The following is a 24070-nucleotide window of genomic DNA, read 5'->3' as shown; positions in this document are numbered from 1 at the left end:
CTGTGCTGAACTGAATCGCTCATAAATGATCTCTAATTAAAGAAGAATAGCTAAGCTTTTCTTGGGAGGCACCAGTGCCTTTCACTCTGTCCTCTATCCAGGAGAGGACCAGACAGCATGAGGCACCTCCCAACGGTGACCCAGTTCAGGGCAGTGGAATTTAGGAGGCTGGGAATGGGGTGGCGCCTGGTGTGGGGTTCAACAAGTCTGCTTGAGATTCTGGATTTGGAACAGGGAGCCGAAAAATGAGGACAAGCTCTGTTTGTAGGGAGCAGGGGACAAAGGAATGCCAGGCCGCAGGAACAGGCCTGGGGTGAAGAGCAGGAGAGATCACGCAGTCAGTGAATGAATGCGCATTTATTAAGCACCTACTATGTGCCAGGCGAAGCACTCAGGATGTGAAGAAAGGCAAAAGGCAGTCTTTGCCTAGAAAGGACCTCAGGGACGCTCTAATCCAACCTTTCCATTTTATGGAGGAAACTGAAGCCCCTGTTCCGCCCCTCCGCCCAGAGATCTTTAGAGCTGTTCTGATTCTCCCCAGCTTGCCTCTCTCTACTTATCCCTCCCCTTCCATTCCTGCCAAACTGGGCCCAGATCTGCCTTTCATCTCCCACTCCTGGGTTTTTGTAAAGGTGGTGCCCTCCATGCCTGGAAACTGCTCTCTCCACTTCAGCTCCCATAAAGGCTCAGCTTAGGTGAGGCCCTTGATTCTCAGTGTAAACGTGTCAACTCCCCCACCCATAAAATGCAAGAGCCCGGAAGGCAGGCAGGCAGGCAGACCACGTTCTGGCTTGGCTTTGATTTCCCCAGAATTTAGCCTCCTCCCTTACATGCAGAAAGCATTTCTTAGCAAAGCTGTGCTGGGTGGGCCCCTGTTCCACAGCCCATCCGTAGCTGTGAACCCGAGTTAACCTCACTGCTTCCTCATCTGGAAAGCGGGGGTGCGTGTGAGAAAAGCTCTTCGATGCACTTGGGATGCTTCCTCGATGTGTGGGTTGCTACTGCTGCCGCCTGAGCCCTTCCGCACAACAGGCTGGCTCAGGCCTCCAGGGCCCTACGTGAACAAGGCGGGGGGGGGGGGGGGGGGGGGGGGGGGGGAAATGCCCTTTGCATCTGGAGAAGGGTCGCCCTGTGCAGCTGCCAAGTCACGCGTCCTGGGTTCTGATATGGCCCTGCCTTGACTTGGGGTGTCCAGACCCTGGGCGTCTCGAGCCCATTTCCCCCTCCTTAAGGGAGGGAGCTAGAGTTGAAACCTCTGGCTTCCTCCCTAGGGACAGGCTTGATGCCCAGCCTTCCTCCAGCCTGTGCCAGGCAGAGTGGAGCAGAGCCGGGCCCCCTCCTACACAGGGCGGTGCCAAGGAACCTTTCTCAGGCCTCTGGCAGATGGCCCCAAGCCTGTCCCTCTGGGCACAGCCCGGGCCTGCTGGCCACCCCTCCTAGAGCTGGCAGAATTTCAGAGGCATCTGGTCTGACCCTCTTCATTCTACAGGGAGGGAAACTGAGGCCAAGAGGGGCTTAGTCATGACACACTGAGTTGGATGGAGAACTTAACACAAGTCCTTTTCTGGGTGGAAAGGGCTGAGGGATATAGCAGAACAAAAGAAAGTCTAACTACTGAAGACCCTGCTGCCCGGACACAATTTTTGCCGGAATCGGAGGTTTCCAGCTGATAGCGCAGTGGTGGGAGCCGGCTGGTGCAACGGGGAGCACACTGGGCCTGGAATAAGAACCAAGTTCAAATTCCCCCTCAGAAACTCCTTGGCTGTGTGAGGCTGGGTAAGTCATTTAATTGTTGCTTGCCTCAGTTTCCCTCATTGTAAAAAGGAGCGAATATCACCTACTTGCCAGGGTTGTCAGGAGAATCAGAGACAGTATTTTCAAAAGGTGCCCAGCACAGTCCCTGGCTCACAGTAGGTGCTTAATAAATGCTTATTTCCTTCCCCAAATGTTTAGCGCTCAGGACAGGGGGCTAAGAGTGGGGAGATGCAGTTGAATACAGCGATCTTTAATGAAACAACATTAAAGCTAATCGACACTTGCAGAGCACTTTACAATCCCACAGCACTGGTGACGTGGCCAGCAAGGCATTTGGAGCCAGTAGACCTGGGTTCCAATCCTGCTGCAGACAGGTCCTTGCTGTATGCCCCTTTGAACTTAACCTCCCCTCTGAGCCTGGCTTCTTGTCTCTGAGGCGGAGGGGTTGGGCTGCAATCGCTTCTGAGGGCATCCTTGGCTAACTTAGGAGGCCTAGGTCCGAATCTGAGCTGTGACCGTGGGTGACCGAACCTTCCCTCCTCTGAGCCTCACTTTCCTAATCTGCTAAATGGGAAGGCCAGCCTTCCCAGTCTCACAGTAAACTTTCAGTGTGTGGGCGTGACCCTTCTCTCCAGCCTTGTGTGTACACAGCCCTGACCTAGGAGCCAGAGCTGCAGTGACTCAGAAAAGACCAACCCTCCACTTCCAAGCCATGGCTGGGGCTCTGGGGCCAAACACCGGACCCCAAGGACCCAGCACACAGCGGCCCTGCTCCTGGAGCAGGTGACCCCAGAGGGCCCTCCTGGCTCAAACATCCTGCAGCCGTGCTGGGCAGGAATCCCTCTGTCCTATCCTGTCGGGACATCCTCACTACAGAAACAGGACAGAAAGGTGTCCAAGGCACCCTCTGCTGCCAAGGGCTTTGGGGGGCACGTCCTACGGGCAGGGCACCCAACCCTCCGTGTCTACCCTGCTGGAGGCACCACAATTCTTTCCTTACCGCATCCTGTGAGCCACCTACTTTATTTTCCCCTCCAGGCAACTGGGGTTAAATGACTTGCCCAGGGTCACACGGTTAGTTAAGTGTCAAGCGTTTTGGTCTGAGGCCAGACTTGAACTCAGTTCCTCCTGACTCCAGGGCTGGTGCTCTATCCACTGTGCCACCTAGCTGGCCCCAAGCCATGTACTGTCAACGGCTCAGATCTTGGCTGGATAAAAGCACGCCTACCTCCATTTCACAAATGAGGAAAGAAGGCTGGGAGGGGAAAGGCCAGCGTGAGACCACAAGGCTGGCAGACCGCAGAGCCAGGGTCCAGACTGTACACCCTAAGGCAGCCGTCTGACAGCAACACCACCAATCACAAGCCAAACCTTATCAGCTACAGAGGGTACAAGGTGACCACCTGACCATGCCAGCAAGGCTCAGGTCACAACGTCAGGGTGAGGTGCAGGACTATAAAGTCTGCTGGGTCTGGGTTCAAAACCCGGCCCTATCTCTTCTGGCTTATTCCCTACGGGTCTCAAATTTCTCATCTGTGAATGATGGAGCCCCCAGACGACCGCTGAGGTCCTTCTCTAACTCTCTCCCTGTCATCACTGGGGCCATGGCTGCTAATGCTCCCCTTTGGGGCACGCTTGGTCCCTGGGGGGTGGCTCAGGACTCTGATGGGGAGAGGGTCCCAACTACAGGCTTCCGGCCTTCAGACGCGTTTCCCCCCACCAGTGGCTCATCAGGGAAGAAGAGCAGAACCCGACTGAGGCTCCTGGCAGCCGAGTGTAGAAGGTCCGTCCTCTGCCCGAGGCGGCCAGAACTGAGGAAGAGGATCGTGGGGGCAGGCTTCTCCAACAAAGACTGAAAAAAATCTCACTCCAAGAGGAAGATCTCTTCCTGGGATTTATTGAAATGTTCGACCCCAGCAAGGAAGGCCTGCTGGTCTGGACACTACAAGACGGAAAACGTGTTCTGCTGCCTGGTCATCTGTCCGCAGGAATTCTGGATAAATGTGGTGAGAGACGGTACACGCTCAGGGTCTCTGGCCCATCTTCTTTAGGGTTCGATTGAGCTAGAAGGGAGGAGAGAAGGCAATGTCTGAGCCCACCACATGTCACCAGGGAGGCCTCTCAGGGCCCCTGCTTCCTCTAGGAGGAGGGAGGGGGTTGCTCATGGTTCTGGCGGCTGAGACCCCTGGTGCAAAGAGTCCCAGAGGCCACTGCAGAACCCCACCCATCCCAGGCCTACGTGGACAGCCATCTCCCTGGCACCAGGAAGCACTTCCAAGTCTGTACAAGAGGGAGCAAGGAAAGGGACCAGACCTGTCTGGTCTAAGGAGGCCACTGTGACACGGAGCAGCCGTGTGAGGAGGGCTCATGGATTTGGAAGGCCACCGCCTATTGCCCGAGTCCTCCTGAAAGGCTTCTGTGAGAAGGAAGGAAGGAAGGTGAGGAGCCCCCTCCGCCCGGGCCCTCCCGGGGGCCGCCCAGTGGATGCCAGCCGGGCCTCTTACCTCCTCAAATTTATGGATCTGCCGAATGAAGAAGTCTCCGTAGCGGCGGGCCACCTTGGTATCGGCAATGTGGATCATGTCCTGGGGAAGGCAGCGAGGGGGAGGCATGGGGGCCCAGCATTCGGAGCCAGGGGCCTGTGTCTAGGCCCCCGATGACACTGTTAACTCCCTGGCCCACCCAGCCGAGGCCAGGCCAGCCTTCCTGTGCAAGTGAAGAAGTCTCGCCACGGCAGGAGGCTCAGCAGCCTTGCAGATCCCTCCCCCAGGGCCGGGCCCACCTCCCTCCATTCTGAAGGCCTGTGCCCTTCTCTCAAATGATCCTCCCACACAGGCGATAATCGCCTCCCCGTCATAGTGGACCTCTGGGTTCAGCTATCAGGTCCTTGTGTGGCACTCGGGACTGGCCCCGCCCCCACCCACCTTGTCGATGTAGAAGTCCACCTCGGAGGCCGACTGGAACTCGCCGTCCAGGGCCGAGATGCCGCTCGTCCACACCAGGTTCTTCATCTTGTGCTTGAAGACCAACAGCTGGATGCGGAACTCCTGCTCGGTGAGGTCCAGGAAGCCGGCCAGCTTGGCCACGGGCATGGTGGTGTAGAGCTTGAGGAAGCTGCGGATGGTGGAGAGCTGGGCCTGCTGCTGCACCTCGTCCGCGAACACCTTCAGCTGCTGCAGGAAGGGCTCCTTGTGGTAGTTGGGGTGCACGCTGTCGTAGTTGGGCACCACGGGGCTCAGGAACTTGGGGCAGGAGTAGCTGAAGAGCTCCTCGTAGACCTGCGGGTCGCCCTTCTGCATGCGCAGCATCTTGTCCCCGTACTTCTCCCGCAGCTGCAGGTGGATGCTCTCGTCGATGCGCATGGGGTACATGGTCAGGGCGATGGCCAGCAGGGCGTGCATCTGCTCGTTCTGCTTGTTGATCTGGCGGACAGGGGGGGGCGGGGGGTCAGGAAGGCCGGCCCGCACAGGACACGGGAGGGCCCCCGGCCTGGCCCCCACTCACCATCTCGTATTTGTACGTCGTCCTCTGGAACATGCTCTTGGTCCTCTGGATGTAGAGCAGGATGTTGGCAAAGACGCGGATGGCGTCCTGGTACCGGCGCATCATCAGATAGGCGAAGCCCACATAGTAATAGGTGGTGACCTGGCACTCGGGGACCCGCGAATACATGCTCTAGAAGAGAGCGGGCGGCTGTGAGTGACTATGGCCCAGAAAGGCCCTGCCCGCAGCCCTGGGGTCACGAGGTATGGGGCGGCTGTGAGTGACTGTGGCCCAGAAGGGCCCTGCCTGTAGTCCGGGGGGGTGTGAGCTGCAGCCTCCCTCCCTCTTTTCCTCCCGGTCCTCTCTGGAGACCCAAACTCAGTCACAAAATTTCCTGAACCCAACCCTGGAGAAACTGCTTCCCAACTCCAGCCACACCTGCCCAGCCTGTTTTAAACTTTGCTCTTGTCTCCCCCATCAAAGACAAGTGTTCAAAGTCCCCAAAAGAAGAAACACGGCAGACAGATACAGGCTGAGAGATGCAAGGAGCTTCTTTTCACCTGCGTTAACCAGTTCACACAGGCTGTGACTCCTGGCCGGCCGAACCGACCTTTTCAAACCCTGAGGATTCACTAGGAACCAGGGCCCTTGTGCTCAGCAGTGCACAAGTAGACACAGGCCAAGGCAATGGGGGCAACTGGCCTGTGTCATGAAGCCTGAGCTCTAGTCCCCACTAGCCAGCAGGCCAAGTATCTTCAGCTGTCTAAGCCTGTCTGCTCATCTGTAAAATGGGCCTTTGTTCACCAACTTCACAGAGGACTCAGGGATGAACAAATCAGGGCCCACACTGCTCCTGAGCTGAACGGACGATCACCACCAGCTACTCCTACCATTTCGAAACATTCTGCTTGGGAAGAGGAAGGCAAGAGCTACGGAACTCACTGACCGACTGACTAGCCGCTAAAGCTTACAGCAGCCCCAAGACTCTCGGGTCCTCCGCGCTCTTCGTGAACGAAAGACGGCCCCAGGAGACCAGAGGACGCTCCCTCTCTGCCCAGCCCGTCGCCTCTCCCAGCTCCAGCTCTGCCTGGCCACGCTCTCCCCCCAACAGGGGCCCCTCTCAGAAGTGTCCACCCCCGGGGGGCAGGGGGGCATCACCTTTTTGTTAAGCTCGATGTTCTCCAGCACCTTGATGGCCTGGTAGTAATCCCCCAAGAGGGAGTGCAGCCGGAGCAGCCCCACCAGGCTGAAGTAGCCGAGCATCTTGTAGAGGGAGTGCCGACCGTACTCGCCAGCCACACTCTCGGGGTCACCTGGACAGGGGAGAAATGGCGCCTTCTCTTAGCACCTGCCCGTGCCCCAGCCACTGATGCGGGGGAGCCCGAGGCCTGGTTGGGCAGCGCGGGTCCTGCAGGAAGATCACAGAACCCGCTTCAAATGTAACTGGAAAATGGTTGACAGGGGAAGTCCGCCACAGGGAGGACATTAGCTTGGGGCGCTCTAGAACATTACGCGGCCTGCAGGGGACCTGAGTGAGGTCTATACCATTGGGCAAGGGGTGAGGAGCCCTGGACCGTTGCAGAGTCAGGCCACTGAAACCCAAAGGATCCTGAAGACACATGAAGGGCACCACTGAGTGTTAGCCAGACCCCTTTTTGGGAGCTGCCCTCCCCCCACCCCAGCTCAGGAAGGAGCCCTGGGTGGGTGGGTGGGGTCACATTCTGCAAGGAGACACCTAACCAGGGAGCAGAAGAACACGGCAGCCCCAGTGTCACCGCGGGCACCAATGCCCCGCACGCTCAGGTGACGGGTGACCCAACGAGCCTTCATCCTCGCATCCGTGCGAGCGGAGCCTCAGGGGCTGCGCTCACCTCCGCTGGTGTAGACCTCCAGCTGCCGGTTGATATTGGACTTGTCTACCAGAGAGTGTAGCACGTTCAGGACGCTGTGGACGTTCCAGATCTTGGGGTTGGAACGCAGAAAGTCGATCTCTTCTTCTGACTTCTTGGCCGTCTTGCATCGGTATTGGCTGAATGACTGAAACTACAGGGAGAGAGAATCCAAAGGGCGAATCACCCGAGAGACCCCGCTTACAATGCGGGGAGGAGCACGGCTGCCCCGTCAACCGAAGTGCCTCCGCGCTCCTGGAGAGCGATCACAAAGGCACCTGCAGCCGTCTGGGCCTTTTCTGCTGCCACCATGACTGACTGCTAATGCTGTTTCCTAGGCTGCTAACCTGGGTTCATCTGTCTGCTCTTTCGCTATTTAAAAAAAAGATTCCTGAGTCAAAAATTAAGTGGCGGACCTTCACTGAATATTTTGTAATTGTCCAACAAGACGGATTTTGGTTAAATTTCTTAAGCTCCTGGAATACACGGTTCCCACGAAAAGCCACCAGACCCACCAGCTGAACCGTCAAAGGGACATCAGCAAACTCGTGTCTGCCACCAGCCGAGCTCCTAGAGGATGAGGGAGCTTCGGCTCTCCAAGAGAAAGCTGCCAGATAAAGCTGAGCCCCTAGCTCGCTCTAAGGAGGATAAAAGTGGCCGATCCTCTTACAATCCCGTAGACACATTAGCCAATTAAATTTGCAACCAGGATGACATCTGGCAAGAGGGAGCACACACAAACCGACACGAGGGAAACAGGCTGTGAGCCCCTCTGAGGCCCTGTCTTTAGGCTCCGCGGCCTAGCTGCCCTCTGGGCTGACGTACGTGTCCTTTTGAGTGAAGCGCGTAACTTTCAACTGTCCGATGAGAAGATGCGTCGCTGCCTGAGTGGCAGCTGGAGCAGAGAAGTGACTGATCACACACACACACACACAAAGTCTGGAGTCTATGTTCCAAAGGCCCCTGGGTTCCTTCAGCTGGTTCCTCAGCCATGGCTCAGTGGAGAGAACCCTGTGCTGGTAACCAGCTACTGGGATGTGACCCCTAGCTCTGCTCCTTTAAGGGGATCACCTAACCTCTCTAGGCCTGTTCTCTTCTTTGTAAAAGAAGAGAAAAAAATGGAATATGGGGGTTGTACTAGACAAGGGCCTTGAAGGTCCTACCCAGTGGCTCTAAGTCCTAAAGGTAAATGGTGCCAGAACTTCAGGAGTCATAATGTTCCACGTGAGAGCTGTCCAGCTCCCTGAAGGGCACAGATATACTCCTGTATATACCCCACCCATCTTAACCTTATTACAGGAAAAGCTGGGGGAGGGGGGGGGGATGGTATCTACCAGGACAAAGCCTGCTTTGGGCTCCAGCTTTCAACAGTATCTGAGAGACTTTGGACGCTCTGGGCCTCAGTCCGCTCACGTGGACACAGACCAGACTGGCTTTGGGGCAGGCCCTTGCAGCCTCTAACCCAGAGGGCTCATGGCATGCTTGCTGCGGCCCACTACTGTCAACCTTGTACCACAGCTGTGGACAAGAGAAGGGGCCGTCCCTCCTCCTCGTCCCCATTCAAACAGGCTCTGATCTGATCATGTCACAATCTGGACCCCAGCTCCTTCACTTACTGACCGTACGACTCTGGGGAACCTCAGCTGTAAAATCAGGACGACTTCCCTAAATCCCCCAGAGCTGTCCTAAGGTTCAGAAGAGGTCATGGGTGTCAAGTATAAAGTGTCAATCACCGTGAGCATCATGGAAGATGTCCATGTGACCCCTGCTCCCCCACCTATGAACTGGGGGTGATACCCGCCTGACATCCCTCCCAGGGCTGCCGTGGGCTCCCCCAAAGTTATAACAACCCATCATTTCAGACAGCCCCCCCAACACGGCAGAAGATCAAGCTTCTCACTGCTCCAGCTGTCCTGACAGAACTAGGGACAGGGCTGGGGGGGAAGAGGGGGGTGCTCTCCCCCAGCAGGGTACCTGGTAGATGAATTCATCGATGATATCCCACAGCCACTGGTTGGGCAGCTCGAGGGGGGCAGGGCCATCGGCATCTGCAGAGGACAGACAGCAGCAATGTCATTTAAAATGGAGGGAGACCAGGCACCGACCTGCCGTACTCCTTGAGGCTGGGGAACACCTGGGGAAAGGGGGGCTCACTACCCAGAGACTTGAACGGTTATCAAATCCATCATCATAATAAAGTTAATTAATGACAAGTTAGTCCTAGTCCTCGCACACTAATCACGACATGAAACAACCTGCTGGAAAGAGCTGGAGCCCAAGCCCCCGCCCTCCCAGAGCCCTCCTGGGGAGGCCTCTGACTCACTGAGGATGTAGTTGAAAAGGTTGCAGTAATTGTAGTAGGATTCAAACCTCTGTTCCAAGGAAGGCCCACCCTGGAAAGATAACGAGAGGATCCAGACTTAACTGATGGCGAACAAAGGCTCTGTTGGAGAAAAAGCTGATACCAAGCACCCCACCCAGAATGAGAAGGGCATCACTGGTGGAGCACAGAAGGAGCAGCTCAATGGAGGTGAAAGCGAGGAGGGGACTGGCAGAAGCAGAGGTCTGGGGGACTTTGGAGAATGTGGGCAGCTGGATGAAGGGGCGGCAGCAGCAGTCACCCATAGGAGGGCACGGCGAGGCTCAGCAGCTCCGCCATGCCGCTGCCCGGCCAGGCCCGTTAACACTTCTGGATGGGATCATTCCCCAGGAGAACATGTCTCCAGCATCTCACAAAATGTCACCTAGCCCCTCCGGCTGAGTCAGGCCAATAGCAGGAGCCCAGACCCAGGAGGGGGACCCGTGGCTGCTGCCACAGAAACCAAAGTGGTTTGTGGCAAGATTTATCAGAAGAGGAAGCCATAAGCAGGAGGCCCACAACAGATACTCACACTGACTTTGGCATAGATGTGTCTGTAATAAAGCTCCTTATACAGGATCAGGAAGACGGCATCTAGGAGAGAGGGCAGAGGCCAGTGAGCTCCCTGGAACCCTGAGGGGGAGCCCTGCTTCTGGGAGCACACCCGAGAACACAGCAACCCCCCATGCCAAACTCAACATGACGCCACCAGAACTGCAGAGGACCTGAGAGGAGCGAGCTCCCCCATTTAGAGCAGAGGAGTTGGGGAGAGAGAGGGAGATGTGTGTTGACTCCATATCCTGGGACTTTTCCAAAGTGACTCAATGACAGTCACACGGGATGGGACGGTACGACTGTGCCAGTGACTAAAGTCAGACTGCGACTGGGCATGCTGACGCCCCGTCAGTGACCATCATTATAGCGAAAGGGGATCAGAGGAAGTGGCCGCTCTCCACTGTTACCACTCCTTTGTAGGAGGCTGAACCTCTCCAGAACCTAAGAGCTCTCAATGTCCTTTTTATGAGGTCCCAAGGCTGCCATTTCACCTGTAACCGCCCGAAGTTTTCCTTGTAGCAGGGAATTCAGCAGCAACTTCTGCTAATTTAATTCCAGATGATTAACTGGTTACAAGCAAAGGACTTTCTGGCTCAGCGCTAAGCTAACCAGTTGCTAGGAGCTGCAGATTCCAGACCAGCTCCTGTGTTTGGGGGGCAGTTCACACCTTGCCCTGACCTGTTCTCCTGGCAGCATCTGACACACAAACACCCTTCCTTTCCGTTAGCCTGCCCTTTATGTTGTCTCTGGAGGCCACTTAGAAACCGAGTCCATGCTCTGAGCACATGTAATGCAGGCCACTTTCTAAGAGGCTTCTGCGTGGCTAAGTATGACTGGCAGCAGTAGCTAGCAAGCAGCCCTTGGGGATCTCTCTCTACCAACCTGACAGACCATGAAGACACAACCAATAGGCTGCAAAGATGGCTCCCAGCTCAGAAACTCTCCTCTGGTGTGTACCCAGGGAGACTTCTGGCAAGGAAAAGTTGCCGCACCCCCTAAAAAGTCCCAGAGACAAAGGTTAGCGCTCTTTGGCTATTTCATCTCACCCCCTCCCCAAGATTCTCATCCAGGAGGAAAAGGAGCAGGGCCCCAGGCAGCCCCTTCACAAGCCCACCAAGCCTACCGTTGCCAACTTGTGGGGCAATGGCCTCCGCTTCTGGCCAGGGGGTATTCTTGAAGAACCTTTCAGTTAGCTTGGTCCAGCTAAAGGAGAGAGAGTGAGATCAGGCAGGAAAATCTGCACCAAAGAAGAAAAAGTCCATATCCTGCGTTTGTAGTCCCTATCTGTCGAAGACTATTTATTCATACCCAAGCAGTCCCTCTTTGGGAGATTCCAGTGGGCAGTTTCTTCTAGTTTAATGAAACCACCTCTGCCCCAGGCACATCCATCTGTACTTTCATGAAACAAGACAAAACTCCCAATAAAACACGGGCACCAAGCTCTGTCTTAGGGTTTTTCATTTACTTTAAACAGAAACGTGCCTCCAAAGTCAAGAAATTCCTGGGGAAACCTCTTCCTAAAATCATCCAATGGGATCACAGATGGCCCAAGAGAGCCAGCTCCTACCAGGACTAGTCCAAAGACCTTCCTGCTTGGTTTGACCACCACTCCCATCTTAGGCCCAGGCAACAGGAACCCTTAGAGAACTTGGGTGAAAAAGTGACCAGGTCTTGGCCTCAAGTTAAGACCTTGTCTCCTTGGCTTAACAATTGTTTTCGGGGGAGACCAAGGATTTCCAACCAGGGAGCCGTCAATGTCATTTCTTAAACATTTCTCAAAAGACAAAAGGAGATTTCTGTGGCCCACCTGCTGCCTGTTTACCTGCTTCTCCGCTGCTGCTGTGCTCTCTTCTTGTCCCCCCTCCCCAAGTCCAATCTGCTGCCAAAAGTTGTTATTTCTACTTTCCTAGTCCCTCACGTTTGAGCCCTTCTCTGTCCTCACAAGGCACCACCTTGGGCCAGGCTCTCATTGCCTCCCACCTGGATCATTCCCAGAGTCTCCTAGTGGGTCTTTGTGCCTCAACTCTCTCCCTAATCCAGTCTGTCAGACAGGCTACCATGGCTCCTATTCCTTAAGTGCCGAGCTAGCCCTGGGAGTCCTCTATCATCTCTAGTGACTTCTGATTTAACCTCTAGAATAAAATGTAAACGCCAACCCACGTCCAGCCTCCACGGCCTTTACTTCTCTTGTCAAACTGGCTTCACCCTTGGAACTGTCCCTCTCTAGTCACTGGGCCTTTACGCTGGCTGAGCCCATGCCTTCCTCCTTCCCTGTACCTCAGAGGTCCAGCTCAACATCACCTTCCGCACAAAGCTACTGCTGATTCCCGACCACCAGCGTCCTCTCTCAACTACCCTGTGCGTAAGTGTTCTGCGTACACTTGTATCTACTAATGTCATGTTTGTGATTGGTGTTTAGTAGCGTCTGATTCTCTGACTCCATTTGGGGTTTTCTTGGCAAAGATAATGGAGTCGTTTGTTGTTTCTTTCTCCAGCTCATTTAACAATTGAGGCAAACAGTTAAATGATCTGCCCAGGGTCATACAGCTACTAAGTGTCTGAGGCCAGATTTGAACTCGGGAAGATGAGTCTTCCTGTCTCCAGGCCCAGCGCTTTAGCCACTACAACACCACCCAGTTGTCCACATATCTATGTGTACATACACAGGCACGTGCTTGCACACCTAAACGCGCCTGCACACCCACATATTTGTGGTCTCCCCATTAGGATGTAAACCCTTTGAAAGAATGGAGTATTTCACTTTTGTACTTGTATGTGGAATGCCTAGCAGTGCCCTGCACACAGCAGGCACTTAATAAATGCAGGCTGATATACCTCCATAGCACAACACACTTGAGTACTTATTCCTAAGAATAACAGCTGATCTCCCACTAGAATTTAGGGCTATTTAGAGACCATCTAGCTGGACTCTTTCTAAGGTCCAGAGTGGTCAGAAGCCACACCCAGCACTCTGGTTTATGAAGACTAAACCAAATGGAACGGGAAAGGCTGGGAAGCTGCTGGACCATGCCAACCATCCAGCAGTTTGAGGGAAGGAGCAAATTCATCAGGAAAATGAGGGCAGATCAGATCCTTCCCAGGGACACCGAAAGGAAAGTGCCCTACACATCCCAGAGCAGGAGAGAAAGAGGAGCAGCCCAAGGAAGGACCCCTCGTGACCACCCTCACCTGTTCTCATAAATTTCCTGGATCTCATAGACTTTCTGGTCAACGACATCAGTGGGCACCCGGCTTGCCTGAAGCTCATAAACTTTCTGGTCAATAAGGTCGGAGACGGTTTTATGGAAATACTGGATAAAGTTCTTGATCATTTCTGGAATCACTTGATAGGTCTGCTGCTCATACTGGCGTTCATAGGCCAGGTCCTGCTTCGGGTCTCCTACAGGTTAGAGGGATGAAGAGACAGAAGAAAAAGAGTTTGACCGTGGATCGCTCTTAATCACCACAGAGCAAAAGCAGTCTGAGAATCCCCAGCATCTAGGGAAATACTGTAAGCAAGGGTTTAGAGTGAGGCCAAAATATAAAAGTAACTGATGGGGTGACAGGACCTAGATGTCTAAAAAGAAAAGACCAGCCCAGCCCCTGAACTTTCCCACACAAGCTTCTCACCTGAGGTATCTGGCCCATCCCAGCCTACCTAGATACTCAATCATCCTTTTAACTGTCCCTTCACTGTGGCTCCCTGACCCAGCTAAGACCACTTAACTCCTTTCACTGTTTGCACCTGGCCCACCCCAGGTCATTTACCTCTCCTTAATCCCATCCAGATCTTTTCCACTGACTCTCCTCCCCATCAGTTCCATTCCCAACAAGTCACTTCTTTTGGCATCACAAATAAACCTTGCCTCTCTGATTGAAAGAAAGCTTGACTGGTCAAATTCCTTCAAGGCAGACCCCTGAACCCTTACATTTCAGGGTTCTGGCACCCCAAACTGCAAGAGTAACCAGCATTTATGTGACTTAGGTGCAGCACTTTCAATACCAAGACTTTCACATAAACCCCACGAATCATCCTAAACAAACTGCACCAAGGGTTTTATAGCTTCTGTCACCACAGGAAATCACATAAACGGATTTGTGGATTATCCCTCCATCAACAGACAAGGACTGATCCAAACATCTGGTCATCTGGCAGTGGAATTACAAACATAAAAGAAAGAAACAATCAACAGTCTGAAGAAGCGTCTATCTTCTCCACTCGCCTGCTGCTCCTTGGGGACAACGTCAGCTACCCCAGCACAGCGGAGACTTCAATCTCCAGTGAAAACTGAGCAGATGCTTTTTGGTGACCGTGGAATGAGCAGGTAGAAACATAGTTTCCTGGACCCTCTGAGGCCATGCTGTCTGAAGGCTGACACCCCCAAAGACAGCAACTAATTGGTTTAGGCAGACGATGCCCGGCTGAAGCTGGTGCTGCTGGGTGTGGGACTGGGGTACTCAATGCCCTGCAGATGGAACAGGAGTGCATGTGCACAATGCTCACCTGTGTGCATGTCATAGTCGCCTGGGTAAGCATAGGGATCATATGCAACCTAGAGGAAGAGAAAGAAGAGCAACTCTTTCATTCACAGCCCCAACGTCTACAAAGCCAGAACCCTCCCAACAACTGTCTTCAGTTGAAAGCAGAAGCAACCAAAAGCTAGGTGGACGGATTAAGTTGCCCAAAATGAAAGGCCTCGGGTCCTGGGACCACAAGGCCGGTGCTCCTTCTATCATAGGCAGCGGGAGTTACGAGGACAGAGAACTCAGGCAGTAACCCAGCTCTGGGGCAGCGCAGCATGGATGGAGGGGGGAGGGTAAGGGAAGGAAAGGGATTAAGTAGGGGATGGGACATGGAGCTGAATGGGGAAAGGGAGGGAGAAGAGAGCAAAGGGAAGATGAGGGAGGCAAAGTAAAGAAAGGAAGGGAGACGGATAGGCAGAGGGAAAGGCTGGACAAGGACAAGGGAGAGGTGCTGAAAGGGGAAAGGAAGAGAGAAACGGTAGAAAGAAAGTAAAGGGTATAATTCAATACATCCTTATTGAAAAAGAGAAAACTAAAGCCCTGCCCTCCAAGAGCTCACCATCCGCTGTGGGGGGAGGGGATAACAAGCACAACACAGAGCACACGGTGTAAAAAGGAAGCCAGGAACAAACTGTCCTAAAATATCTTAAGGAGAGAACGTTTTCAACTTGGGGGAAGAGGAACTGAAGACGCGATCAGGCTCCCTAGGACGGTAAGACGCCTGGCCTCGGGTCACCCTTTGGCCAGGGGAAACCCTGGACCCTTCTCCAACAGGGCCATGACCCCCAGGGGCCTTTCTGAGCCCTCCCCAGCGCCCTCGACCCCTTCCTTTTGAGATCCCCTCCCCCTTGTCCCGTCTGCATCTGCTCGCCGTCTCCCCACTGGAATGGGAGCTCCTGGAGGGCAGGCCCGCTCTGGCCTTTCTTTGCACCCCCAATGTCTGGTGCAATAACTGGCATACGCAGCCAAGATGACAGCCGATAAAACGAGGGGGCTTTGTTTTTAAGGGGAGAAAGAAGGGAAGGAGAGAACAGAAAAGACGGATAGAAAGAGAGCGGGGACGCCACGGAAGAGAAGCAAAAAGGCGGGGGGGGGACGAGAAAAGAAAGAGGGAGAGGGGGAAGGAGTATGGGGTAGAAGGAGGAGAGGATGGAGGAGGAGGAGGGCAGATGGAAGAGATAGGGGGCGGAGAGGAAAGAGTGGGGGAGGGGCGGAGGCGAAAAAGCAAGAGAAGGCGAGACGGAGGGTCCCGCCGGGACACCTCACCGCACGCCCACCCCCTGAGCCCTTCAAGGGGGCTGACCTCGACCCGGGGAGCAGAGCCTCCGTTACCTCGTTGTCATAATCCTCAATCGGATAGGACATGGCGGCAGATCAGCCTCTCGGCTCAGAGAAGGAGCGAGCAATTGTGCGACGAGCGCCGGCCGCCCGAGCCTGCGCAGTATTCCCGGAAGCTGAACTGACGCAAGCACACTTCCGGGAAATTCGGCCGCTAGAGTCCGCCATGTTGGGAATGGCGGAAGTGGATCGTTTTTACTTTTTTTTTCCCCTCCCCTAGCTTCCCACTGGTGAAGACATGAGATATAGTGATATTGCCTTCTTGGTGTTTGTATCGGCAAAAGCTCAAGAACTAATGGCTATTCAACGCAAGAAAACCCTTACATGCCACACCCAATATGGAGGTTCCTCCAAGCCGATCTCCCCGTTCCAGCGTGTTAGTAAACCCAGACGGAGGGCGCCTGAAAAGTGTGTTTAGGTGTTTAAGCTACGCCTGCTTCTATCTAAGGTGAGCCAGACCCAAATAAGGCCAACGGATTGAATTAAGTGCTTGGAAGAGCCTTATGGCTCTTGTTTATCCCTTTCAATGAGCAGAGTGCAGAGACGAGTTTCTAGCCCTTCCCTCGGTGGACTTTGAGATTGGAGCAGGCGATGGCCACGCACAGCCCCGGGAGCAGGGGCCATTGGAGCGCCTACGTCAACGTCGAGGGGCGGGGCGGGGCAGAAAGGCGTTGATGATGCTTGTGCCCTGCACTAGCATCTGGGCAGAATCCCCAAGCTTTAGCGCCTTTTCTCAGCCTGTGAAGAGAGGGGCCTTATCCCTTAGGAGACTAGTCTGAGAGAGATGTAACAAGATGCTTTGGGGAAAGGGAGTCTTGGTCCTTGGGAGTCTGCCTTGAACTACATGTCCCACAATGCTTTGGGGCCAGGGAGGCCTACGCCTCACACAGGGTTGGGGAACCTGCAACCTCGAGGCCACATCTGGGTTCTCCAGTACGGCCTGTTGACCGAATCCAAACTTCACAGAACAAATTCTCAAGCACGGGCCGCACTGGAGGACCTAGAAGGCCACATGTGGCCTCCAGGCAGCGGGTTCCCCCCCATATATCCCATAATGCTTCAGGGCTAGGGAAGGCGAGGCAGGCAATATATCCCATGATGCTTACGTATGTGGTGGGGGAGGGAGGCGTGCGTGCGTGTACGTGGGTACGCTTGCGCGCGCAACAATTTGTCCCATGATGCTTTGAGACAGGAACTCGCCCTGATTTGGGCGGAGAGGCCCCATGTTTGAAAAGTCCCGGGAGGGCTTTGAGCTTGGGCCGCGTCCCGCCCCCTCCCCCTCCCCTCATTTCCGGTTCCTGGCCCTGGGAGCCTTATTGTTTCCGCAGGCCTCTGAGTCAGGGGCTTCTCCTCTGCTTGTGCAGTTTGTCTCTTTTGCACCTGGGTTCCAATACGCACCATTGCCAGAGTCGCGCTTGGGTGATTCCTGGGTAAGACCCTTCTCTCTGGGCCTCCGTAAAGTGGGGTGGGGGCGTGGGAGGTCTCTTCTGACTCTGCGCCTTCTACCTCCGGTGCACCCTGTCTATAGCTCGTTCTTGTCTAATTGCTTGCATTCCTTCCCCTCGGTTAGACTGGAAGCTCCCCGAGGGCAGGCACTGCCTGTTTATTTTTGCTTTTCTTTGTGTCCCCAGTACCTGGCACGTAATAGGCGTTTGCTAAATGCTTATGACTTGACTAAGTACTCCCGTTCTCCTTTTGCCTTAGAATTTCCAATGTGCAGGGACAAGTGCTCAATGAGACTTTTTCTCTTTTTTCTTTTTCATCCCATCTCTTTTTGTCTATGCCTCTATTTATATGTGTGTGTGTGTATATATATCTATATAACTGGAGGGGGCTAGGCAGTGGGTTAAGTGACTTGCCCAGGGTCACACAGCTAGTGAGTGTTTTGTGTCCGAGGCCGAGTTTGAACTCTGGTCCTCCTGACTCCAAGGCTGGAGCTGCCACCTAGCTGCCTGTCTATGCTTCTAGAAGGATGTTGTGCAAGGACCCCAAACACATCATTAGCTTTTTGTGTTTCATTTTGGACCCTCCATCCTTTGCTTTTGTGCCAGGAGGTGGGCAGCCTGCCTCTTCTGGCTCATCCTGTTTTCACTTAGATTGAGGTTAGTTAAAACCCCAAAACAAACCTTCTAAGAAACTGCATTCTTTCAGGTCCTCACCCCACAAGAAACACTGAATTATCTATTTAATGTTACCCAATCAAACATTGTTAATTTACATATTAAAAAACCCAAATGCAAACTATTGCACCTCAGAGTCATTTTGTTAAACAGGGGACCTCACTGTCTCCCTATGGCCAACTAAGTGGTTTCCCTTTCATTCCTTCATAGTTCTTTCAGCCTGTGACTTCAGGGCCAGCAGCCATCAGATTGCTCACCTCCCAACCCCGGGTGTCACCTGTAGGTAAGAGATCTTTTGATATCTCTTAGAGGGGTTTTAGGATTAAGCTGCCTGTCAGACTAGATCCTCTTCCAGGCTTAGAGCATTTCCTTAAGAATTGGCTCGTAAATCACTTTTCAAGTACCTGTGCTTGTATCTTGCCTGTATCTCTAACCACCTTTTATATTGCATATTGTAGGCACTAAAACCCTGCCAACGTGGTGTTAGAAGTCACGTGTAAGTCAGTTCCTGCTTCCCACAGACCACCTGCAGTCTTAGGACAGGAGACTGAGAGGATTGCTCCAACCGGGTGACAAGGATCTTTCTCCTTTCATTTGGTTAGAGGCCTGCCCTGGACTAGGGCTCCCAAGAAGTGGGAGGAAGGTTTTTTGTCTTTGGGCAGATGCTGAGTATGTGGCTCCTACTCTGCCCTCCTCTCCAGACACCAGGTACAGGGTATTGGTGTGCCACCGAGAATAGCACAGCTCTTAACTCTTGGCACCTGTGGTAGTCCCACAAATCCTGTGGTCAGCTCTCCTGGGTTCCCTTCTGGCCTGCTCAAAGGGGCAAAAATCAGTGTTGTCCTTTCCCCACACTGTTTATTATAATGTATGTGACCTTGTTCTGTGTTCACTTAAGAGCATGGTTGAGAGATAAGATTGTTCAGACAAAACAGGCTAACCAGGTGCCCTGAGCCAGGACAGAGGTGGCAGGGCATCAGGAAGCCGGGAGAATTACCCCAGTTGAGTATTAGATGATCTGTGAAGGCCCTGCCCAGAGAGCTAGGTTTCTGTTGATCAGGGTTCAAGAGGGATTGGTGAGGGCTGAGGCCTGGTTGCCCACTGTTCAGGTGACCCTGAAAAGGACTGTTCATTGGACAGGTAGGAGGAGCCTCCACAATGGGAAACCTCACATCCAAGGATGACAGAGGAGCTATTCCAGAGAAAGAAACGCCAGCGTTTTATATGTACACCCACTACCGACCTAAGTGCTGCAGATTTCTGGTAGACTGGAACAGGCTTACCAGAGGTCGTGGTCGATCTCTGTGGTTTCCACGAGAAGGATCATTTGACTTGAGTAAAATAATGCACCTGAAGGAGGTCCTGGAATCTCGTGGCTCTAAAGTGGGGCGAGACGAGTGGAAAGCGTTCATTGATTGGCACACAGAAGCTTCCAAAAGGCACCAGGACGCTCAGGAGCAGCGTCATAGAGATTCCATTGTGAAACTGGAAGACAAGATTCGTGCTTTTGAGTCTTTGAATCACCCTCCACCACCACAGCAGGTGCCAGGGGGTGTTGGGGAGCCCGTGAGGGCTCAAGAAGTTCCCCAACCTCCAGCTCCAGCCGCTGCCCCTCCGGCGCCAGCTCAGGCCCCAGCCCAGGCCCCAGCCGCTGCCTGTTCCGTTCCTTTAACTCCCCCTCCTTCCTTAACCCCAACGCCTCTTGTAGCCTCAGATGATAGAGCCTCCTGGATTTGTTCTCCCAGACCGAGAGTGGTAGAGTACCCAGAATGGAGAAGGAATCCAGGTGATGGCACTACTTTTAGGCCTAAGGATTTGTATGACCTTGCTTACAAGTTCTCAGACATTGAGAAAGAACCGAAAGAGTTTAAGAATCAGTTAAGTTTTGTTATTAATGTTTTTAAGCCCACCTGGGCAGATATGAACAGACTTTTGACAATCGCATTGCCCACAGAGGTCAGAGAGCGCCTCTTTGACATGGCGCTCTGGCCGTTGGAGGATCCCGGAGAGGGTCCGTACCTGGTTTGGGTCTGGCAGGCTTTACTCAATGCTGTTGTGTTGGTCTGCCCTAGAAAATCTGACTGGGGGAAAATTGTATCCTGTAAGCAAGAAATGGACGAGCAACCTATCATGTATTTAGATCGCTTTACAAAAGTCTTTGAGGAGCACTCTGGCATTGATGACCCGGACAATGGGGCCACGCAAGGGATGGCAATTGCTTTTGTCCAAGGCCTCCTCCCCAGAGTTCAAAAACAGCTGCGTACTTTTTGTGTGGGGTGGGAAGGAAAACACATGTATGAATTGGCAGCAATAGCTCATTACTACTGGCAGCTGGAGCAGGAGAGGAAGATGATCGTCCGGCGAGGCCCTAAGAGACGACGGCCTAAGAAGTCCTTTGACCCTTCTGCATGCTTTTACTGTAGACAGGTTGGTCACTGGATAAAGGAGTGCCCTTATCGGCTCAGACGCCAACTCCAGCTTGGCCAGCTGGCAGCTTCCTTCACGTTCTCCTGAGGGATGGTCACTCCTTACAGCCCTGACTGGAGGGAGCCTCCAAGCCCATCCTCTGAGAAATGGCTCCTCATTGGGAGATTGTTTTCTGTCTTTTGTTACAAAAATTTCACCTTCTGCCTTAAGTTCCTTAAAGGGGAAGAGCTTTCTGTTCCCAGATTTTAGTAATGCCTCGCCCAGTGGCTAGGGATGAAGGGGTGTTCTTTGTAGCCCCTTGGTGCTTGGAGAGAACAGAGTTTGTACCTCTCCTAAGCAGAGGATCAAAGGGATAAAAAGCCCAGGCTCACCATCCCTTTCAGCCAGAATCTAGGCGGCCTTGAAAACAGAAACTGCTCTCATGGGCATGAGACATGGAATCTTTTTTTTTTAATTTTTTAAGATTTTTAAAGTTTTTTGAGAGTTGGAGTCTTTTTGTGGGGTTTAAAAAAAAAGCAGGAAATCTTCTGGACTATCTTGGGGAGGGGTTTTGACCTGTTCTCGTGCTTTTCCCCCGGACCTTGGAAATACTTGTATTTTGCCTTAATTGTAGATCCTAGTTCTTTGTGTGATGGGGAGAACCCTTTGGGACCGTTGATATCTCTTGCCCATAATCTGCGCTCTCAAGGGGATTCACGGTAAAGGGAGTTGGTGCTGGATTGGCAGCCTGCCATACTAGGGCCTGTCTGGCATGCCTGGTACTCATTAGGACGATTGACCCATTCTGAGCTTACTCTGTTGGATTGCTGGAAAGGAGATCTCACAGAGGCCGGGACGGGAGCTGCCTGACTCCATTGGCCACCGCAGCCTCCTGCCTGCTGGGTCACCAGCCTGGCTGGCTCTTCCATCCCTTGAACAGTGTGAAGTTCCATTGTGCCGCTTGACTATCTTTTAAAAATCCCAGCGTGTGTCTGGGATCAGACAGAATGGAGGGGGATTTTCTTGTTGTACAATACTTGTGGGAAGTCATTCTGTAACTTTCTGACCCAGAGCTGCCAGAACCTGTTCATTATTATCACCTTGATGGCCTGGTACCCCAACTAACAGTAAATTCTTTGAGTATTGCAGGAAAACACCTAAATGCCTTATGTGCATCTCAGTGTCTGTACCCTGAAATCCATATGGATGGGGGTCAAGGGATGGAAAAGCCCTTTTTTTAGTTAAATTTTATTTTTTAATCAACAAAAGTCTACCTTCTCTCTCTCCTACCTCCCCTGTTCCCTGTTAAGAAAGAAAGAAAAATAAAATCACTGTTCCAAAATATGTATAGAGAAGGAAAACAGATTCCTGCATTGGCCACGTCTGTCACCCCTAAAGCCCTTTTGGTAAGAACCAGTTTTGTTTTCTTTCTCCAAATGGACATAACATATAAATGTTTGATTGAATCTTCGTGCCATTGTCTGGGGTCATGAAGCATGAGCAAAGAAGATGCTAGTGAGTTTTGACCCAGGAATCTCATTATTATTATGATTTCTGCTGTTCTCCTTGCATCCCAGTGCCATCGTGGGCCCTGATCCTTCCCCGGGCATTCAGTGATCATCAGTGTAGGGATTGTGGGGGATGGGAAATGGCCAACGAGGCTGAGCAGCTGCCGGGTTATTGGTGATGGCCCTCTCTGAGCTACGGTGTGTTTGTACTGAAGAATTTTGAAACTGCCAGTTCCACACCCGTCTGCATGCATGTCAATGATGGCTGTTGCCTGCTAGAGAATAGATGTGGACGTGGTTCCTCTACTGCTGAGTGAGGCCTTCATTATGAGGTCTCTCATATTAGAAACCTTGTGAAAGTCCCCCCCCCCATCTAGGTCAGGGCTCCTGGATAACCAAAGGGGAGGCACTGGAGTCTTTAAAACAAAGCCCCTGGGAAGTAAACATTAAGAACGTGTCCTTGGCTGAGGCTGCTGAGAGACGGTTTCTTTTTTTTCTTTTTGTGGTTAGGTGGTGGGGTTAAGTGACTTGCTCAGAGTCACACAGCTATTGTTATACGTCTGAGGCCAGAGTTGAACTCGTGTCCTCCTGACTCCAGGGCCGGTGCTCCATTCGCTGCGTCACCTAGCTGCCCCTTTTTTTCTTTCTTTTTTTTGGGGGGGAGGGGGAGATAATTTCAGAAACAAGCCAGCTTATTAGGGCACTTGGTTGTCCACTTGCTCGTGCAGTTTGTTTTTTTACCTTATATCCCTAAAGGGGCAAATGAGAGAATATTTGTAAAGCGCTTTGCATAGTGCCTGGTAAACAGTAGATGCTTAATAAATACTTGTTTACTTCTTTCCTTCCTTCCCTCCTTCCTAAATTGGGGAGATTCTGGTGTTTCTACAGCTGTGATAATAAGGCTCAGGTGAGCCCACATGAAGGAGTCTGGGGGTTTGGGGTAGCACCCTGGTCTCTAAGGGAAATAGACATTGCCTCCTAAGTGGAGAAAAGGGATAAGAAGCCTGCTCCCTGAATCCTGTTAAGCCAATCACTACCCTAGAGCCCTGGGACCTTGAAAAGTGAAGCATTGCCAGTGCCCCAGAAATGGGACCCTTCTTACATGGAAAGGGAAAGCGCAGGAGCCACCTTGAAATGGGCTTGAGCTATTCCTCCTGCTCTACCACTCCCACTTCCCATTAGCTGACACGAGATGGTGGCCTCCATGCCACCCACATAGCCAATGGAAATCCTGGCTTTCCAACCTCCTTGAGATCTTTGGGACAGGAGCTGTTGGGGGAACTACTGCCCTTTCCTTCTCTCACCCCAACCGCCTTTCCTCCACTAAGGTCTCTGATAGCCCAGGGAGACCCAGCTCCAGACAGACCTGAAGAGCATCTCATCTCATCCCCACCTGTCTCGAGACCTCTGCTAGCCACAAAGCTCATCTTCCTGTATCCCTGAGGGTCCTTGGATCTCAGCCATCTGCCTTGCCATTGCATTCTGGGGACGTGGCAGTATCTTAATCCTGTAGTTGAGCTGTTTTGTCTCTTCTAATAAGAAATCGAGTCTGTCTCAATTTTCTTTTCTGTATCCCCAGATCTCATTATGTAGTAAGCACTTAATAAAGGCATTTTTCATTTGTATCATTCGCTCAATAAACCACTTAGCTCTGTTCAGCTTTGTCACGTGTAGTCTGTTTCTTTGTCCCCTGGGTATAACCTGGTATAGTTTTCACAGTTTATCCTTTTGGAGGGTGTTGAGAGCTTGCACTGATGGGTTTGAGGATTTAGGCCAGGCCGGGTTTTACTTCCAGCCTGTTCTAAAATCTAAGAGCCACATAAGTCAGAAAGTAGGCTCTCTGACCCCTCCCCTGCACTGCCTTTCCCTTGAGAACAGAAGGACCTTGAAAGATAACCAGAAGCCAGGAGATAACTAACTCCAGGGGAATCCCCCCCCAGTTACTGTTCCCATGAGAAAAATTATTGTTGATACTTCTGCCTTTTCCACTCTGGGTGCTGTTCCCGTGAGTGGGGTATAAAAATCTTAACTCTCAGATCAATAAACGGTGCTTGTTCATAACTTGCTACCCCCTGGTCCGCATGATTTCCTTCCCTCCCTTCCTTTCTTCCTCCCTCCCTCTCTTTTTCACCT

At 52.7% G+C, this 24070-nt stretch overlaps 2 protein-coding genes across 10 annotated transcripts; one reads left to right on the top strand and one right to left on the bottom strand.

Annotated features, from left to right (window-relative positions):
- Positions 1-3636: 3636 nt before the first annotated feature.
- On the bottom strand, positions 3637-16011 carry EIF3L (eukaryotic translation initiation factor 3 subunit L). 3 transcript variants are annotated; one of them, XR_002323689.2, is made up of 14 exons: positions 15898-16011; positions 14546-14594; positions 13231-13441; positions 11165-11244; positions 10019-10080; positions 9451-9520; positions 9102-9175; positions 7110-7281; positions 6397-6551; positions 5260-5430; positions 4680-5177; positions 4260-4340; positions 4069-4171; positions 3637-3818 (listed from the first exon to the last, which is right to left on the bottom strand). XR_002323689.2 is itself a non-coding variant. In XM_020982563.2 (13 exons), the coding sequence occupies exons 1-13, from the start codon at positions 15928-15930 to the stop codon at positions 3780-3782; spliced, it is 1695 nt and encodes a 564-aa protein (XP_020838222.1). In that variant the 5' UTR covers positions 15931-16010; the 3' UTR covers positions 3637-3779. The 3 variants fall into 3 exon arrangements, 2 of the variants coding, with proteins under 2 accessions (XP_020838222.1, XP_078003434.1); XM_020982563.2 differs by lacking the exon at positions 4069-4171 and having other exon boundaries at positions 15898-16010; XM_078147308.1 differs by lacking the exons at positions 4069-4171; positions 11165-11244; positions 14546-14594; positions 15898-16011 and having other exon boundaries at positions 13231-13410.
- Positions 16012-17094: 1083 nt separating this feature from the next.
- Positions 17095-23595, top strand: LOC110205767 (uncharacterized). 7 transcript variants are annotated; one of them, XM_020982566.2, is made up of 4 exons: positions 17095-17333; positions 18234-18306; positions 18482-18519; positions 19164-23595. In XM_020982566.2, exon 4 carries the CDS (start codon positions 19182-19184, stop codon positions 20535-20537), a length of 1356 nt encoding a protein of 451 aa, XP_020838225.1. In that variant the 5' UTR covers positions 17095-17333; positions 18234-18306; positions 18482-18519; positions 19164-19181; the 3' UTR covers positions 20538-23595. The 7 variants fall into 7 exon arrangements, 5 of the variants coding, with proteins under 5 accessions (XP_020838225.1, XP_020838224.1, XP_020838223.1 ...); XM_020982565.2 differs by having other exon boundaries at positions 18482-18620; XM_020982564.2 differs by having other exon boundaries at positions 18482-18731.
- Positions 23596-24070: the final 475 nt, after the last annotated feature.

The sequence above is a fragment of the Phascolarctos cinereus genome, unplaced genomic scaffold (assembly GCF_003287225.1).
Source record: "Phascolarctos cinereus isolate Bilbo 61053 unplaced genomic scaffold, phaCin_HiC Scaffold_1;HRSCAF=81, whole genome shotgun sequence".
Taxonomy (NCBI): domain Eukaryota; kingdom Metazoa; phylum Chordata; class Mammalia; order Diprotodontia; family Phascolarctidae; genus Phascolarctos; species Phascolarctos cinereus.
Note: the sequence above shows the minus strand (reverse complement) of the source record. Positions and strands in the feature narration are given on the sequence as shown.

Coding starts and splice junctions, on each gene's coding strand:
- LOC110205767 (XM_020982567.2), top strand. CDS start 19,182: ATGGGAAACCTCACATCCAAGGATGACAGAGGAGCTATTCCAGAGAAA.
- EIF3L (XM_020982563.2), bottom strand. CDS start 15,930: ATGTCCTATCCGATTGAGGATTATGACAACGAG. Junction 10,081..11,164: donor TGCCCCACAAGTTGGCAACG/GTAGGCTTGGTG, acceptor CCTCTCTCCTAG/ATGCCGTCTTCCTGATCCTG. Junction 5,431..6,396: donor ACATCGAGCTTAACAAAAAG/GTGATGCCCCCC, acceptor GCTCTCTTCTAG/AGCATGTATTCGCGGGTCCC.